Source organism: Fukomys damarensis, unplaced genomic scaffold, assembly GCF_012274545.1.
Source record: "Fukomys damarensis isolate Sample0158 unplaced genomic scaffold, DMR_v1.0_HiC HiC_scaffold_23, whole genome shotgun sequence".
NCBI lineage: Eukaryota > Metazoa > Chordata > Mammalia > Rodentia > Bathyergidae > Fukomys > Fukomys damarensis.
This window is the reverse complement of record NW_022900935.1, coordinates 7619159-7636163: the sequence shown is the minus strand read 5'-3', so window position 1 is coordinate 7636163 and position 17005 is coordinate 7619159. Positions and strand designations below refer to the sequence as shown.

Sequence of the window (17005 nt, the reverse complement as noted above, 5' to 3'; positions counted from 1 at the left end):
ATATATGTAATATATTATATATATATATAAAATCCCCATTCCCCTTTCCATTTGATCATTGTTTTTTTCTTCCTCTTCTCTCTCTCTTTTTTTGGCAATATGGGGGATAGAACTCAAGGACTTTGCACTTTCAAGGCAGGCACAGTACCACACTGAGCTAAATCCCCAGCCCTGGTTGTGTTTTTCTTGCTATCTATCCTCCATTTTACTCCTTATTTACCCTTCGGGTTTCTCACAGAAGAGAAACAATGCAGTATTTAAACTTGTGCAGGCACCATTCTTACAATTATGGTAGGGCATTGTTTTCACATACCTTACTGGCCTTCACTTGTAGGAAGTTGTTGGATTTGGTGCACATGTTGACCTTCAAGTCTTCCACTTCAGGGGGCTTGTCCAGGCCACTATCTAAGACACAAAATGATGAGAAACACATATAGATAGACTTCAGGAAAAGTAACCTGTTCAGCTGAGGGAAAAACAGCCATTAGTGAATGATTTAATATTACTGGGAAAGTGGCTTCCTGAACCAGTAGCTCTGTGGCTAATGTATAGCTGTTTGTCTTGGAGTAGACCATGGAAACTGAGGCTCAGAGAAGGTAAGACTAGAATTATTAGATTCTGGGTTCCTTGTCTCAGCTAATTGTATCTGTTATTCCTATCGAGTTAATGATGGTAGTCATTGATGGCCTTATTAAAATTTTGTCTCTGAAGGCTTTGGGACTGTATTAGCTCCATAAATAATTGCTCCACATTGTTGTCAAGGTTACCAGGGGTATCCGTGTTGCTAGGCATCAGGAAATACCTTCAGATTCTGTTTTTACCATTGGCCATATAGTGTTTAGGGGACTTTAGCATCACAATGCTGCATCCCAGGCTTAGAGTTGGTAGTTCTGGAGCAGAGTCCAGGTTTTTGGCTCTTCTGACTAGCTTCCCCTCCCCATATACACCTTTTCTTAGGTAGCTGATCTCATTTTGTAGGTAATGCTGGAGGATGGAAGAAGCAAAGGATTTGGTTTTGTCTGTTTCTCATCTCCTGAGGAGGCAACCAAAGCAGTCACTGAAATGAATGGGCGAATCGTGGGTTCTAAGCCACTATATGTTGCCCTAGCACAGAGGAAGGAAGAGAGAAAGGCTCACCTAACCAACCAGTACATGCAGCGGGTGGCTGGAATGAGAGCGCTCCCTGCCAATGCTATCTTAAACCAGTTCCAACCTGCAGCTGGTGGATACTTCGTGCCAGCAGTTCCACAGGTGGGTCTGCCACAAGGTCATGGCTCCTGGGACCTGCCCATGACAGCAGTGCCTATGTGCTGCAGTGGTTGGGCAGGGATTTCTTTGGACATTGGAGTTCTAGCATGTTGAAGATGTTATAAGTAAAAATCAACCAGTGTGGTGGCTGTAAGGCTATAATCCCAGCACTCTATTTTTTTTTAAATTTTGCCTCCCCCTCCCTGCTATTCCCACCTATCTCAACACTCTTGAGAGGCTGAGGCAAGAAGATAAGTTTGAGCCCAGCCTGGGCAATTTAAGTGAAACCATTTCTTAAAATGAAAACTTGAAAATAAAAAAGATCTAGGGATGTGGATCAGCAGTGCCACACCTGCCTGGCAAGTGTGAGGTCCCGAGTTCAATATCTGGTACCAGACAGACAGACACACACACACACACACACACACACACAAAAAGAATAAATTGGAGAATACAGCTCAGCCAGTGTGAAGGCCCCGTGTTCAATCCCTCCCTAGTCCCCCGTCCCATGTCATGTCCCCTGCTAAAAATAGAAAAGGATCCAACAGTAATCGTACATGTGTAGTGGAAGAGGTGAGTGAACCACCCTGATTAGCCTGGTGCTGCAGTTTATGTATGAGGTCCTCCCCCCGCCCAAAGGAAAACCTCAGAATTTGGGTTTAACTGCAGTGTTGGCACTTTGCCTTAAAAAAGTGGGTTTTGGGTTTGTGTACTCATCTCTAAAAGGTTTGCCATCATTGGCCTAGGGCCTTAGTATAGTGAGTTAAGGTTCTAGAGTGGGTTCAGGTCTATAAAATAGAAGGGCTTAGGTGCTTTTTCCTTATAGGCTCAGGGAAGACCTCCATATTACACACCTAATCAGTTGGCACAGATGAGGCCTAATCCACGCTGGCAGCAAGGTGGGAGACCTCAAGGTAGGTGGTGGGAGCATTGCCGGCCCGGGTTATACCTAGCCTGGTCTACCTGCTTTTTCCTGCGTGCATCTTGTGAGGCATAGCCTAGCTGCTTCTGGCCCATGTTGTTTGTCAGTAATAAGCAGTTTTTGTCTCGATACCAGGCTTTCAAGGAATGCCAAGTGCTATACGCCAATCTGGGCCTCGTCCAACTCTTCGCCACCTGGCTCCAACTGGTAATGCTCCGGCCTCTCGTGGCCTCCCTACTACCACTCAGAGAGTCGGTGAGCAAACTGGCCTGTAGGAGCGTGGCCTGGGGAGGAGGGAGTCAGGATGACCAGCTCTGCCCTCGCTTGGTCAGTTTGTTGGGCTCGAGTGTGGAGCCCTGGTTCTGTTACCTCAATCTGTATTTGGCTAGGTAGGTACTTCATTCAGTAGCAGAGAGCCAATGGAGTTCTAGGTGTATGGGTTACTTTCACCATTCTTTGCTTATTAGCAACTCTTGTGAAAAACATTAATTATAGAAGTTTGCTAGCTGGATGATGACAGCCTATTTTTGGTGGGGTGACGGATCTTTTTTACAGTGTTCTGTACTCCAAGATGTGGAAAAGTTGTGTTAGCCTTTGGCTTATCCTGGAAAGTAGTAGTAGTAGCCCCTAGTGTGATGTGTCATGTGAACATGCTTTGGAATCTCTCCTTCCGTGGGACGTGGCCAGTTGGACATTGGCCTCCAACACTGATGTGCATTTGCTGGTCTGTTGTAGGGTCTGAGTGCCCGGACCGCTTGGCTATGGACTTTGGTGGGGCTGGTGCCGCCCAGCAAGGGCTGACTGACAGCTGCCAGTCTGGAGGTGGTATTGGATGCACACAGAAGGGGGAAAGATGGGATTTGACGGGCCTTTGCCCAGACTGATGGGCTTTAATTGTATTTATTCTTTCCTCAAGGTGTTCCCACAGCAGTGCCGAACCTCGCACCTCGGGCTGCAGTTGCTACTGCTGCTCCTCGGGCTGTGGCACCATACAAGTATGCCTCCAGTGTCCGCAGCCCACACCCTGCCATACAGCCTCTGCAGGTGAGGCCACCAGGTGCTGTTAAAGGCATGGCTTTAAAGATATTTGGCTTTGATTCCTTCAATAGGTATTACCATCCCTGCCCCCTGATAGGTCCCTGTGTTTTAGGGTTTGTTTTTCATTTGTTTGTTTGTTTTGGGGAATAGGGGTCTTATTGTGTAGCCCCAGCTGGTCTTGAGTTCACAGTGATCTTCTCCTTCAGCCTCCTGAGTACTAGAATTCTAGGCATATGGCCTCCAAGCTTGGCTGGGTGCTGTGTTCTGTGTGGTGATTTGGACACTCACTGAGAAAGGGTTCTTTCAGAACAGCTCACTGGCCCACAGAGGGCAGCAGATGCTTCCTCTGTTGCTTGTGTGACACCTGTGCTGAGCTCTTTGAGCCCCCAGGTGACTTTTCTATCCAGTACCATATTTGATCCTTGGCTGCTCTGCAGGATGATTGGGATAGCTGGCTTGGTGGCGCACACCTGTAATCCCAATGGTCAGGAGGCTGAGGCAGGAAGATTGTTGTGAGTTGGAGGCCCGTGTGAAATTCAGGATCAGCCTAAACTGTATAGCAGAATCCTTTATTGTTTGTTTGCTTTTAGGATGATCAGGACATTAAGGCAGGAAATAAACTTCAATTTAGAGATAAATTCGGTATCAGGGTTGTTAGGTGAGATGGCTCAGATTGCCTAGGGTGAAACTTGTAATCTGTAGAGCTATGCTCTTAAATGCAAACCAAGCCACAACCAGTTTGTTTCAGAGCTCAGCAATTTTGTCAGGGCCACACTCAGCCTTCAAGTCCATAAGCTGTGCTTGGTAGTTTGTTTTGGTACCAGAGATTGAGCTCTGGCCCTTGCACTTGTGAGGCAGGCGGCAGAACCACTGAGCTAAATTGCCAGTCCGATAGTTCATTTTTAGATGTCCTCCTTCCCCCTGTTCTCAAGGGATTTCCCAGGGCTTAATGCTGAGTGTGAGGTGTCTTCTGCATAGGCCCTACTTCTAGGGCTGTGTAATGAGCATTAATGCTGCATGTTGACAAGTCCTCAAGCAGTTGATATAATAAAAACATCTGTCATAATAAAAGTGGTATAAGTGTTTTGGTTTTTGTGGAACCAGGGATCGAACTCTGGATCTTGTGCCTATAAGGCAGGCGGCAAAGCCACTGAGCTAAATCCCAGGCCCAGTGGTCACATTCTTTGACCCATCCAGTCTGTATTGGAATTGACACTAAAGGAAACTTTCGGGAAAGGCTGCATGCACAGATGTTCACTGTGACCTGATTTATAGCACAGCCTTGAATGGTATGAATCAGAGGAAACATCAGCAGTGGTTGCTTAGCATTACATTTGTTTCACATTTTGGGTTTCTATCCCTTCAAATAGCATGTCCTTTCTGTTTTTTTGGTGTAGAGTTTAGCTATTTATTTATTCCAGGCTGTCCTTGAATTTACAGTAGCCCGCAGTGGTCTCAAATGCACAGTGATTCTCCTGCCTCAGCCTACCGAGTGCTGGGAATGCAGACTTATGCCACCTACCCAGCTGGATAGCATATCCTTTTGTTGTGATTAATTGTATTTTAGTGTCCATAGCATTCTGTACCTTATATCCAAAATTAATTCATGAAAACAAGGGCGGCTACCTCCATTTCTCTTTCAGATAGAGAATTTAGATGTTCATATGTTGAGTGGCGAGGCTCTGAGCCCAGCTTCCTTTCTTTGGTACTAACCCTAACCCGTCCTGGTTTTCAGGCACCTCAGCCTGCAGTCCATGTGCAGGGGCAGGAGCCCCTGACCGCCTCCATGCTGGCTGCAGCACCTCCCCAGGAACAGAAGCAGATGCTGGGTAAGTCCCCATCAGCCTGCAAGAGAAGGGTAGCCATCCTGGGCACCACTTCTGTTCACTGAGTTTTCTTATGTTTCTTTTTTGTGGTGCTTGGGATTAAACCCAGGGAGAACTATATCTTCATTCAGCCCTCCTAAAATTTTGAGACAGGGTCTTAATAAGTTAGTCGGCTGGCCTCAAAACTTCTGGCCTTCCTCCCTCAGCCTCCTGAATAGCTGGGAATTAGAGGTGTGCACCACCAGTCTGACTTGGTCTTTTATTGACTGTCCTATCCATAGGAGAACGTCTGTTCCCGCTCATCCAAACAATGCATTCGAACCTGGCTGGCAAGATCACAGGCATGCTGCTGGAGATCGACAACTCGGAGCTGCTGCACATGCTCGAGTCCCCCGAGTCTCTTCGCTCCAAGGTGAGCTGCTTCTCAGATCCTCTTGGCTTGGGAGGGTGGAGGGGACCTGGGCACTGGGTAGAGCAGAGATGGTATTCTGCCACCATGTGCCTCTTGTGCCTCAGCCAAGATTGAGGCTGTTCGTGTGGGTGCTGAGAAAGCTGTCAGCAGAGATCCCTGGGCCTAAGTACCAAGGAGGGGCTAAGTGACTCTCCTCAGGCACTGACTGCCTGGAGGTTTTTCCTAGGTGGATGAAGCTGTGGCAGTTCTACAGGCTCATCATGCCAAGAAAGAAGCTGCCCAGAAGGTGGGCGCTGTTGCTGCTGCTACCTCTTAGACCAGGAAACACGTATGTTTGGCTATTGCATTTTCAGTCATCATTTTAATTTATATCTTTGTAAAAGAGGGTGGGCATGTTTCTGACATTTTACCTATGATTTGGCAGGCCATTACCTGAGCCTTTCACCTGAATCAGTTACTATGGAACAAACAAAGTGGTTTTGAATTAAAGAACAAAGAGCTAGGCACAGTGGCTGTAGTCCCAGCTACTCTGAAGCTGAGGCAGGAGGATTTGAGCCCAGGAGTTAAAGCCAATCTGGACAATATTGTAAAACCCTGTCTCAAGGGGAGGAAAAACTTAGTTTTCTCAAAGAGCACCTGGTCAGATCTTCTCAAGAAGTAGCTTTGTTGGCTCAGGTGTAGCATATGTGCTTAGCACGAACAAGGACCTGGATTTGTTCCCCAGCACCCTTCCCCATTTGCTGGTCTCTGAAATAGCATCACATGCCGGAGCCTCTCTGCTATTTCCTGGTTTGGCCCGAGCCTGGGGAGGGGCTGTGTATATACCCACAGCTCAGCTCTGGACACACAGCAGCCAGAGAGGCCTTGGTGTTGATCATGATCTTGTGCCAGAGACAACTCCATAGCAGACTGCAGTTACAGACTGTGCTTTCACTGCCTTTTGGAGAGAGGAAGGGGGTTGGGTGAGTGAAATTGTAATTTGATACCAGTGGTGGGTGCCTGCCCATAGGGATAGGAGAGAAATGACATTGAAAGCTGCTCTTCTAGAATATCTTTCTTTGTCAAGGAATCTGGAAAATTCTTTTATTTGTGTTGGTGCTTTTTTTTTTTTTTTTTTTTTTTTCCAGGATTGAAAAGCCAAATAATCCCTCATGGAATTCAGCTGAAGGTTTGAAGACTTTCTAGTTTGTCCTATGGACCTCAACATCAAGAACCACAAGTTGCAAATTGAATAGGTCATTTTGTATCAAAAGGTCAATTATGAAGCACCTAGAACTTTTCAATTATAAAAGTATATTCTCTGGGTTCTGCTGTGACCCAGACATTTTTTTTTTTTTTCTATTATGGGTTTTGATTTTTTTCCCCAGAAATTGGTTTTATTTGATGTACCCAAGTCTTTTAAGTTTCTCAATAAAGAAAAAAAATCTCCATAAAACTGCCTGTCTTACCCATGTCACTGGCCAGTTTTCTTCTGTAAACTGCAGTTTTCACTGGGAGTAATCTTAGATGCAAATAGGTTCAAATGAATTGAGGATGAACAAGGTATCAATATAAATTGAACCATTGAAAACTAATGCCCCCCATTTAACTTAAAATGGATATTTAAATCTGGTATGGTCAAAGCAGGCCTTGGGTCTAGCTCTGAAAATGGGGCACTGGGTTGGCATGTACCCAAGGACGCAGAATGAGAGCTGGCTGATTAGCTCCCTCCCCATACCCCTTTCCCTTCTTTGTTAGGTTGGAGCTTGTCCCGTCTGTCCCATGGTCAGTTTGTCAGGCAAACAGGTCAGCCGATCCAAGTGCCCAGGTTTTGCAACTAGAGTGTCCTCTAGCAATGGGCGAGTGCTCAGGAGGTAAGTCTGTAGCAATTGCAAACAAGCGCTAAAGCCGGCGGTGTTTTATGGGTCCTTCATTCCTCCATGTCACAGTTATCTGGTAAGGTCAGCCAGTTAGACCTTACCCTACTCTTGCAGTTTAGCTTCTTACTTGGCCTCTAGCCCCTTCACACTGTAGTGTCCTACCCAGGCAGTGTCATTCCTTCTTAGCAGGTTCTTTTTTATCTTTTTCCTTAAGAGCTGGTCTCACGTTAAGTAACATTGTTTCAAAAAATTTATATCCCTATTTTTTGATAGTGTCATCCTTTGTTCAAATAGTTAATAACTTCGTATTTTTTCCCCCAGTACTAAGGATTGAACCCGGGGAGTACTGAACTACATCCACGGCCCTTGCTCTTTTTTTTGACTGTTGCTATGCGGTTCACTCTGGCCTTGAACTTACTGCAGTCCTCCTGCCTCAGCCTGCCAAGTGCTAGGACTACAGGTGTGCACCACCACACCTGGCTTACCAGTCTGCCTGCCTTTTAAAGCTTATTTTTTTGAGACAGCGTATCAGTTGCCCACTAGCCTCAGTCTCCAGGCACAAGCCACCACCTCTCACTTGTGCTTTCAGCTGCCCAGCTGAATCAGTGGCAGTGGCTGCTGTATGTAGCTCATGGGCGGAGGTGAAGGGATGGAGCCTGTGGGCTTTCAGCAGCAGACCTGGGGATTAGATGGCTGCCTCCAGCAGGTAGGGTGGAGTGGGGTTTAGATTGATTGAGGATTGACACAGTGGCCTGGGACAGATTTTTTTTTTTGTACGGGAATCAAACTCGGGACCTTGCACTTGCATGGGACAGATCTCTTATGGGGCCTTATTCTTTACCTGTGTATGGTGCCTGCCAGCCTGGCCCTGAGCCTTTGACCACTTCTCACCCTAGACCCAGAGAAGTGGCTGTGTGGTCTGTCACTGACCTCATCCCAGGCTCTGGCTCCCATTCATTCCCCTTGACTCCATGGTCCTAGACCCTTGCAGGAAAGAGTTTCCAGAATAGCTGGGGGATTACAGAGTCTTACCATATGGACTGGAGCAGCTGTGATACAGTTGTGTGATCTATATTTGCCACAAGCACAGGGTTTGGTGTTTTGGGGAATATCCTTTGGAAAGATGAAGGAAAACGGTGAGGCATCGGAGTTGAGTTTGAAAAATCGAGTTAACCAGGGAGAGAGAGTTTTTGCATTGTAGAAGCTAGAGAAGCAAGCAAGACTCTCAGATCATGAAGATCTTAACATGCCTGCCTTTTATTTATTTATTTATTTATTTATTTTTTGAGTTCTGAGTTTTGAGGTGGTTTGAAGAATGCCAAGCAGGAGAGATTAGATTTGTATTTCTTGGGATCATGCTAGTGCTATAAAGGAAGAGATACTGGAAATAGCATGTTTTGGAAACTCAGCAGTAACCAGGAGCTAAGTGGCGGTCTTGAGGGATGAGAGAGGAAGAGTATACTTCACAAGTGATGTGTACCAAAAAGTTGGATCCCTCCTTTCGTCTTCTGGTGCTTATAGCAGCTGCACCACTCCAGAATGCTTGGATTAAAGGCCCACAAAAATACAGTATGATCTCAACTAATTGACACAGAGTAGTTCTAAATAAGGTCAGTTTCAGGTCCAGGTAGATAGGAAATTTTGGGGAAGGCTCTTCAGCCCACCTTAGTGGCTGGGTAGTGGCTGTCTCAGCCACAGGAAGTGCATGTGAGTGAAGGCCACCAGGCCTGGCTCATGATTCCCTTTAGAGTCAGAATCTACTTCCCCACTCGGTGTTATGGATTCCTGCTTCTCTGTGTGTGTTTTCTCTTCCATCAACCTGAGCACATAGCTGCCACCACCAGCTCTGACAAGCAGTCCCTGTCCTTTGTTGAGTACGTACGGCCTAGGAGACAGGAAAGGGAAGTGCATCTTTCTCATGTGCTTGTGCTACGGGTTTTCATTTGAGCCCTAGCTATGAGTTGAGCTGTAGACATGAACTTTTTCCTTGAGTTAATTCAGCAAGGTGTTGGGGTAGCCATCTTCAGGTTTTTGTTGTTGGTTGGAGGGAATTGAACCGAGACTCACACTGAGATACATCCCTGGCCCAGTTTCTTATTTTCAGACACTCTTGCTAAGTTTCCCAGGATGATCTCAAACTAGAACAGTTCAAGGAACTTTCATATATCCTTTACCTACTTCTTTACTCTTCGCCCCATGCTTCATTGTTTTATGTATACATACAACTACAGCCGGGCATGGTGGCACACGCCTGGAATCCCAGCACTTGGGAGGCTGAGACAGGAGGATTGCTGTTGAGTTCAAGACCAGCCTGGGCTACATAGTTCCAGGTTAGTCACAACTACATAGTAAGACCCTGTCTCAAAAAACCAAAAAAAAAACTAAATAAATAAATAAATCACGTAAGTCTCTCAATTTTGTTTTGTCTTTTCCAAAATTATTTTGAAACAAAATCCTCTGAATTTCCACATAATATTTAAAATAAAAAAAAAAACTACAGGGCCGGGGATTTAGCTCAGCGGTTCGGTGGTCTGCCTCGATCCCTGGTACCAAAAAAAGAAAAAACAAAAACTACATATGTCTCCCATACACCTAAGAACAAGACTGCTCCCTCATAGTCAAAATGTAACAATTAAGATAATGAAAATTAACATTGTTCTCTTCTGGTCATGTTCAGATTTCATCACTTTATAGAAACATTAACAAACAATCTCCCCACTTGGTCATTGAATTCCTGGTCTTGTAACTCGGAGATTTGCATGTAGGGAATGTACTGGAAATGGGCTCAGGAACAGCTAAGCTAAGAAGGAGGGAAGCAGATTGTGCAGAGGGGGCTTGTGAGCTGCCTCAGTCACATGGAGGGCTCTGATCCCACGACCAGGCCTTTCCACCTCATGGACTCGGCCTGGGGTATACTCAGTGGAGCAGCCCTTTCTGATCAAAGCCATTTCCTGGGCAGCTCTTATCCTAGGACTAGAGTGTCCCAATATTCTGGGGCTTAGGGAGTTGGGCAGGGGATCTGAGTGGCATCCCATAGCATCACGGGTGTGACAAGTTCCTTCCACCTGGAGCAGCTCCTCCAGGGCTCTTTTAGTCTCTTCCTGGAAGAAATTAGAGAAAACAAGCAGAAAGTTAAGGGGGTGAACTATAGTCCCCATTGCTACTGTTACCCCAGATCTACAGATGATACCCTCATCGTCCTCCTTACTAACACTTCTAGATTTTTCTCACCTAGGTGTCTCCTCTGCAGGTCTAAATGGCTGACCTGGGGTGGGAGGAAATCTAGACTTATCTCTGGGGTTGGCCTCCTGGTCATTATGTCCTACTCAGTCAGTGATTGCCTGTCAAAATTGGGTAGAGAAATTCCCCTGGGTGTCAGGCTGTTCTGACCAGTACACCTGCCTCCTTCTGACATCCGGGTCTGTTATCCTGCCAAGACTGTGGCTCCTTGCACCTGCTCTTATTGGCATAAGGGACCTCACGTGATCAGGCAGTAGTCACAGCTCAAATGTGTAATGGATCTGGTTGTCTTAACTAGAGAAAGTGTCCTGAGAGCCAAGACCTTTTGGCCACGAAACCTTGTGTTACAGTGCTGGGAAGATTGGGGGGAGGGTTGCAAGCCATCCCTTGGTCCCAGGCTCCCAGGGCATAACATCTGGTAATTCTCTGATTTGGGGTTGATCTTGTTCTTATCCACACAGAGTGTCATTTCTAAGGTGGAACCTCATCTGAATTTAAAGGTCTTGGCACCTGTCAGTCTGAGCCATGTGGCTGGCGTGTGATAGGAACAGTGGATCCCAAGTTCATGTGCTGACTGCCTCACTTCTGCTATAAAATGTGTCCTTTGGTTTGATGTGATGTTGTACAGTCTCTTAGATTTAGAAAGAACAGATACTTATTTTCTCATAGTCCTTCCTGGAGACTGGGAAGTCTGAGGTCAAGGTTCCAGCAGGTTCAGTTGCCTGTTGCCTCCAAGGTGGCAAAGGGGAGGAATAAATACCATGTCCTGCATCACAGAAGGTGGAAGGGCGAAAGGCTGTGTGAAGCCTCTTTTATAAGAACCTTGACAAATGTTCTGATGACCTAATCACCCCTTAAAGGCCAACCTCTTAATACCATACCTTGACCTTTGGGTTTCAGAGGTGACAGTGAGACCGTGTGTCATTTGCTATGGTAAGCATGTGAATCATGGTGTGAGCTGAGAACGTGTAGGCGGTAACAGAAAATCCATATCCAGAATACCTGCTAATGCCTCTCAGGGTGAGTGACTCCCCCTCCATGGTAGAAGGGGCCCAGGTAATCAATCTGCCAAGTGGTTGGTGGATCTTGAAATGGTGTCAGTGCTGGTCTCGATTGCTCGTGGTTCAGACATTTGGTGGTATCCGTGGCCAGATCAGCCTTGGTGAGTGAAGTCCATGTTGTTACTTTCATGTACTTCCTCCCTCTGGTCAACACTCGTATCGGGCAGCTCTCCACTGCTGGGACAAATACCTAACATGACTTGAGTCCTTGAGAGGTTTATTTTGGCTCATGCTTTCAGAGGTTTCAGTGCATGGTCACCTGGCTTCAAGGCAGAAATGGCAATGGTGCAGCGGTGTGAGGAGGGCAGTTCTCAACTCAGCATTGGGAAAGCATGCTGAAGAGAAGGGGCAGAGGACAAGTAAATCCCTACGGTCGTGCCTCACACACACACACCTAGAAGTGCTTTATTAATCTCCTAGACATCTCTCAAGCCAGTCAAGTTGACAATTGAGATTAACCATCACACCATGGTTACTTGGTCCATGTGCTGCTCTGCAGTGACCCATGAGAGACACCAGCTGATGTCTGCTCAGAGTCTCTGTTTATGAGTGGCTTACTATTTCTCCAGCTATGGGTACTGTCTGTGTTGGTGAAAAAAGTCTTCTAACTTCACAGCCATTGCCATGGTTCCAGCTCCATGCTTCCTAATCCCAGTCTAACCTGTTTTTCTCTAGGTTCCTCACCTACTGTCCTAGCCATTTGTTAATGCCCTTGAGTTTGTATAGATTCTTCCTAGGGATAACCATCCTTTCCATCCAAAGCTGTCACCTGAAGCTCTGCCTTTTGAGAGGATTTCCCCTCATCACTGTCCTTTGGGGTAACCTTGAGTAAGGCATTAGTATAGTAGCAGTCTACTTGCGGCTCGTCCCTGTGTACTGAGCCGACCAATTGGTGAACTGAGCCTGTCCTTTTTCTTCCTGTGCTAGCTGCTCATAAGAGACCTCCTTGTGATCATGGGAGTTAACTGCAGAAGAGACATGGGGAGCCTAGATACCTGCCTGTGTAAGCTTGCTTGTGCTCCCCTCTGCCTCTCCCCTCTCCCCTCTCCGCTCTCCACCAGCGATCTGAACTCCACACCTTTCGAAGCAGGCAGTGCTAAGTCCACCTGGGTGATTTAGTGAGACCTTGCATCAAAGTAAAATTTACAAAAAAATAAAATAATTTTCCAGCTGAGATGTTATAGGTCATCTGGATTCACCAGTCCCTAACTCCCACTACTACGCACAACCAAAAACATACCCTATAGATCTCAGATAGACCCTAGGGGGCAGCATTACCCCACCAAGAGTCCCTGCTCCCCTGCAGTTGCATTCAGTCCTAGGGCTTTCCTGGAAATCTGAGTCTGTCCACATTTCTCCTGTCTGATCTCTCCCTGCCTTCTGGGCTCCTGTCCAGCTGTCTGCCTGTGGTCTTCACTGGGTACCCCATGGGGTACCTCAAGCATCACGGCCAAAACAACTCTTCTCCCTGCACTCTTCCTCCTCATCTTCCCTGTTTTGGTAAATGACACCACTGTCCATTTGGCTGCTGTCAGAAACTTAGGGCTCCTGACTCCTCTTCTGTGCCATAGAGCACAGCCGTCTTCACGTTGTCTTCAGGGTCAGCTGCTTCCTACCCTCCTGCCGGTGCTACTAGGATCCTCCAAGCTGTTCTCTCTGCTTCCATAGAGGCCTCTGACCTTTCATAGTCTGGTTTTTGTGTGGTAGTCAGCACCATGCTTTTAAAACATAATCCCCAGCCCCATTTGGTGGTGTACACCTATAATCTCAGCACTTGGAGAGGCTGAGGCAGGCAGATGGCAAGTTCAAGCCCAGCCTGGGTAACTTAGAGACTTAAAGAGACCCTATCTCAATATTTTATTTTATTTTTATTGAGTTTATTGGTACATTTTAGGTATACAGTACAATTACATTCGTTATTGGGATCTTGTACCTTTACATGACAGGTCTTGGTTCTCATGTTTTCCCCTTGTCTGTCTCAAAATTTTAAAATAAATTGGATCCCTCCTTTGCTTATGGATATCTAGTTGTTACAGCACTGTTTATTGGAAAGGCTCTGCTTTGGAACAGGAATTTAGCTCAGTGGTTCCACCGCCTGCCTTGCAAGTACAAGAACCCGAGTTCGATCCCCGGTACAAAAAAAAAAAAAAAAAGGCTCTGCTTAGCTGGCTCCAGTGACACATACCTATAATCCCAGAATTTGGACTGCATAGAGAGTTCAAGGCCAGTTTAGACAACCTGATGAGACCCTGTGTAAGAAAAAAAAAGCAAACCAAAACAATAACAACAAAATGCTGTTTTTCTCCTGCTCAGTGTTCTTGGCATCCTTGGTGAATATCAAGTGACTAAATGTGAGGGTTTATTTCTGGACTATAATTCATTCCTGTCCATTCTTAGGCCATTACCACACTGACTTGAATTCTGTAATTTTAGACTAAGATTTGAATTTAAGAAATGCTGGTCCTTGAATTTAGGTTTTCATTTTAAGATGGTCTTGCTTATTCTGGTTCTCTTGCATTGCCATTTTAATTTTGAGATATGCTTGTCAATTCTTGCAAAAAGAAAGCTGGGATCTTGATAGAGATTGTGCTAAATTTGTAGATCAGTTCTGGAGTATCTGGATAATATTAAGTCTTCTAATGCATGTGCGCAGGATATCTTCCTATTTGTTCAGGTCTTTAATTTCTTTAAAGGATGTTTTGTGGATTTCAGAGGATGAGTTTTATACTTTTTTTCAGCTTAGTGCTAAGTATTTTTTAATTTTTAATGTTACTGTAAGTGGGATTGTTTTCTTGATTTTATTTTCATGATGTTCATTCCTAATGAATATAAATATAATTTGTTTTTGTTTTGGAGACAGGGTCTCGCTATGTAGCTCAGGCTGGCCTTGAACTCACTATGTAGTCCAACCTAGTCTTGCACTTGTGGCGATCCTCCTGCCTCAGCCATCCAAGTGCTTGGATTACAGGTATGTACCACCATGCCTGACCACATGTTTTTGGATACTGACCTTATATCTTGGAAACTTCCTGGACTTGTTAGTTTTAATGGTTTTAGTACATTCTTTAGGATTATCTATATACAAGATTATGTCACCTGCACACATAAGTTTACATTTTCCTTTCCATTTGGACTCCTTTCACTTCTTTCTTAATTTTTTTTTTGTAGTTGCCTGCTAGAACCTCCAAGGCAATATTGAATAGAAGTAGTAAGGGCAGATATCACTGTCTTGCTCTTGATTTTAGAGGGAAAAAATCCAGTCTTTTGCTGTGTGATTTTTTTTGTATAGTTCTTTGTCATATTAAGAAAGTTTTCCTTATATTCCTAGTTTATCAAGGATTTTTAATCATTAAAGGGCATTGGATTTTGTCAAATGCTTTTTCTGCATTTATTGAGACAATTGTGTCATTTTGACCTTTATTCTATTATGGCATATTATATTAACTGGATTTTAGATGTTACGTCAACCTTGTCTTCCTAAGATGTATCCACCTTTATCTTTTTTATTTTGCATAATTACTTATTTTGTTTTTTTTAGTATGGATTTGCAATACATGAACTTTACATTTATCTTATTTTGCACTTAACACATCTTGATACTTTTTTTTTTTTTTTTTTTTTTGGTCTTTTGAGACAGGGTCTCACTATGTAGTTGAGACTGCTGGAACTCACTGTGTAGCCCAGGCTGGTCTCAGCCTCCCAAGTGCTGGGATTATAGGCATGCACCACCGCACCCGGCTAATTTGGATCTCTTGTGAGGCAGGTGGCAGAACCACTGAGCTAAATCCTGGCCTTAATTTGTATCTCTTGAATGACCAGTGATGTGGACATTTTTTTATACATTTATTTCACATTTTTACTTCTTCATCTGAGAATAGTCTGTTCATTTCAGATGCCCATTTTTCAATTGTGTCTTTGAATTTGGAGATTCTGATTTTTTTTTTTTTTAGCTCTTTATATATTCTAGATATTAGTCATTTGTCTAAGGAACAGCTGGGAAAAAAAATTTCCCACACTGTGGGTTGTCTCTCTCTCTTTTGGTTTCTTTTGCTGTGCAAAAGGTTTTTTTAAATAAGATGAGATCTCAGTTGTTGGTTCTTTGTGATAGTTCCTGTGTGACTGGAGTTTTGTTCATGAAGTCTTTGCCTATTATAGTCTTCAAGAGTTCTACCTATTTTATCTTCTAGCAGACAAAACAGTGTTTCTGTTTTAATATTTAGATCTCTGATCCCTTTTGATTTAAGTTTAGTGAATGCTGAAAGCTATGGGTTCAATTTTAATCTTTGCCATGTGGAAAGCCAGTTTTCCTAGCACCATTCATTAAGCAGGTGATATTTCTTCTAATGAAAGTGTTGGCTCCTTTGTCAAAATAAGGTGGCTGAGTATGTCTGGAGTTGTTTCTGCATCTTCTAATCTGTTCCATTGATCCTCAGCTCCCCCCAACCATACCATGCTGTTTTTATCACAGTAGCTTTGTAGTATAATTTCAAGTTAGGGAATATAATGCCCTCTGCCTTGCCTTTGTTGCCCAGAATTGATTTTGCTGTTCTAGGTCTCTTCTGGTTCCAAATAAATTTTAGAATTGTTTTCTCTAATTCTGTGGTATATGCTGATGGAATTTTGATTGGGGTTACATTAAATCTGTATAACAATTTTGGAAGTATTTTCACTGTATTGATTCTTCCTACCTAAAAAAAGGGATGTCTTTCCTTTTCTGAGCTCCATTATCCTCTTTGAGCTCCTTTTTCAGATGCTATAGTTTTCCATGTAAAGTTTTTATTTCCTTCACTAGATTGATTCCTAGGTGTTTCATTTTTGGGGGATGCTATTGTGAAAGGTGGTGTTTCCCTAATTTCTCTCCCAGTGAATTTGTTATTTGTGTACAGGAATGCTATTGATTTTTGATCCAGCTATGCTACTGAATTAGGTTATTAAATCTAGAAGTCTTTTGGTGGAGTTTTTGGGGTCTTCTATGTCATCCACAAATAATGATAATTTAACTTCTTAATCTTATTCCTTTTGTTTATGTCTCTTATCTAATTCCTCTGGCTAATGTTTCCAGAACTATACTGAGTAAGAGTGGTGACAGTAGACATCCTTGTCTTATTCCTGATTTTAAGTGAAAGTTTTCAGTTTTTGTCCATTTAGTGTGATGTTGGATGTTGGTTTGTCATAGATGGCTTTTTTATCAGATCAAGATAAAGACCATGTTTTCCAATTTTCTGTATAATTTTTATCATGAATGGGTGTTCTCAACTACTTTTTCTGCATCTACTGAGATGATCATATGCTTTTTGTCCTTGGTGCTGTTAATATGATGTATCACATTTATTGATTTGCTTATGTTGAACCATTCCCTGTATTCCTGGGATGAAATTTTTTTTTTTTTTTTTTTTTTT

At 44.1% G+C, this 17005-nt stretch overlaps 1 protein-coding gene across 6 annotated transcripts in view; it reads left to right on the top strand.

The window, feature by feature from the left end:
* The window catches only part of Pabpc4 (poly(A) binding protein cytoplasmic 4), a 17829-nt gene extending 10992 nt beyond the window's left edge, over positions 1 to 6837 (top strand). The window contains exons 8-16 of one of the 6 annotated variants that reach the window (XM_033767552.1): positions 979 to 1251; positions 2075 to 2147; positions 2306 to 2425; positions 2906 to 2992; positions 3087 to 3214; positions 4944 to 5037; positions 5316 to 5446; positions 5673 to 5774; positions 6574 to 6833. In XM_033767552.1, the coding sequence (XP_033623443.1) occupies positions 979 to 1251; positions 2075 to 2147; positions 2306 to 2425; positions 2906 to 2992; positions 3087 to 3214; positions 4944 to 5037; positions 5316 to 5446; positions 5673 to 5762 (996 nt within the window). In that variant the 3' untranslated portion in view covers positions 5763 to 5774; positions 6574 to 6833. Of the gene's footprint in view, positions 1 to 978; positions 1252 to 2074; positions 2163 to 2305; positions 2426 to 2905; positions 2993 to 3086; positions 3215 to 4943; positions 5038 to 5315; positions 5447 to 5672; positions 5775 to 6573 lie in introns of all 6 variants that reach the window. The other 5 variants (XM_010625881.2, XM_010625880.2, XM_010625883.2 and 2 more) reach the window with 5 other exon arrangements.
* Positions 6838 to 17005: the final 10168 nt, after the last annotated feature.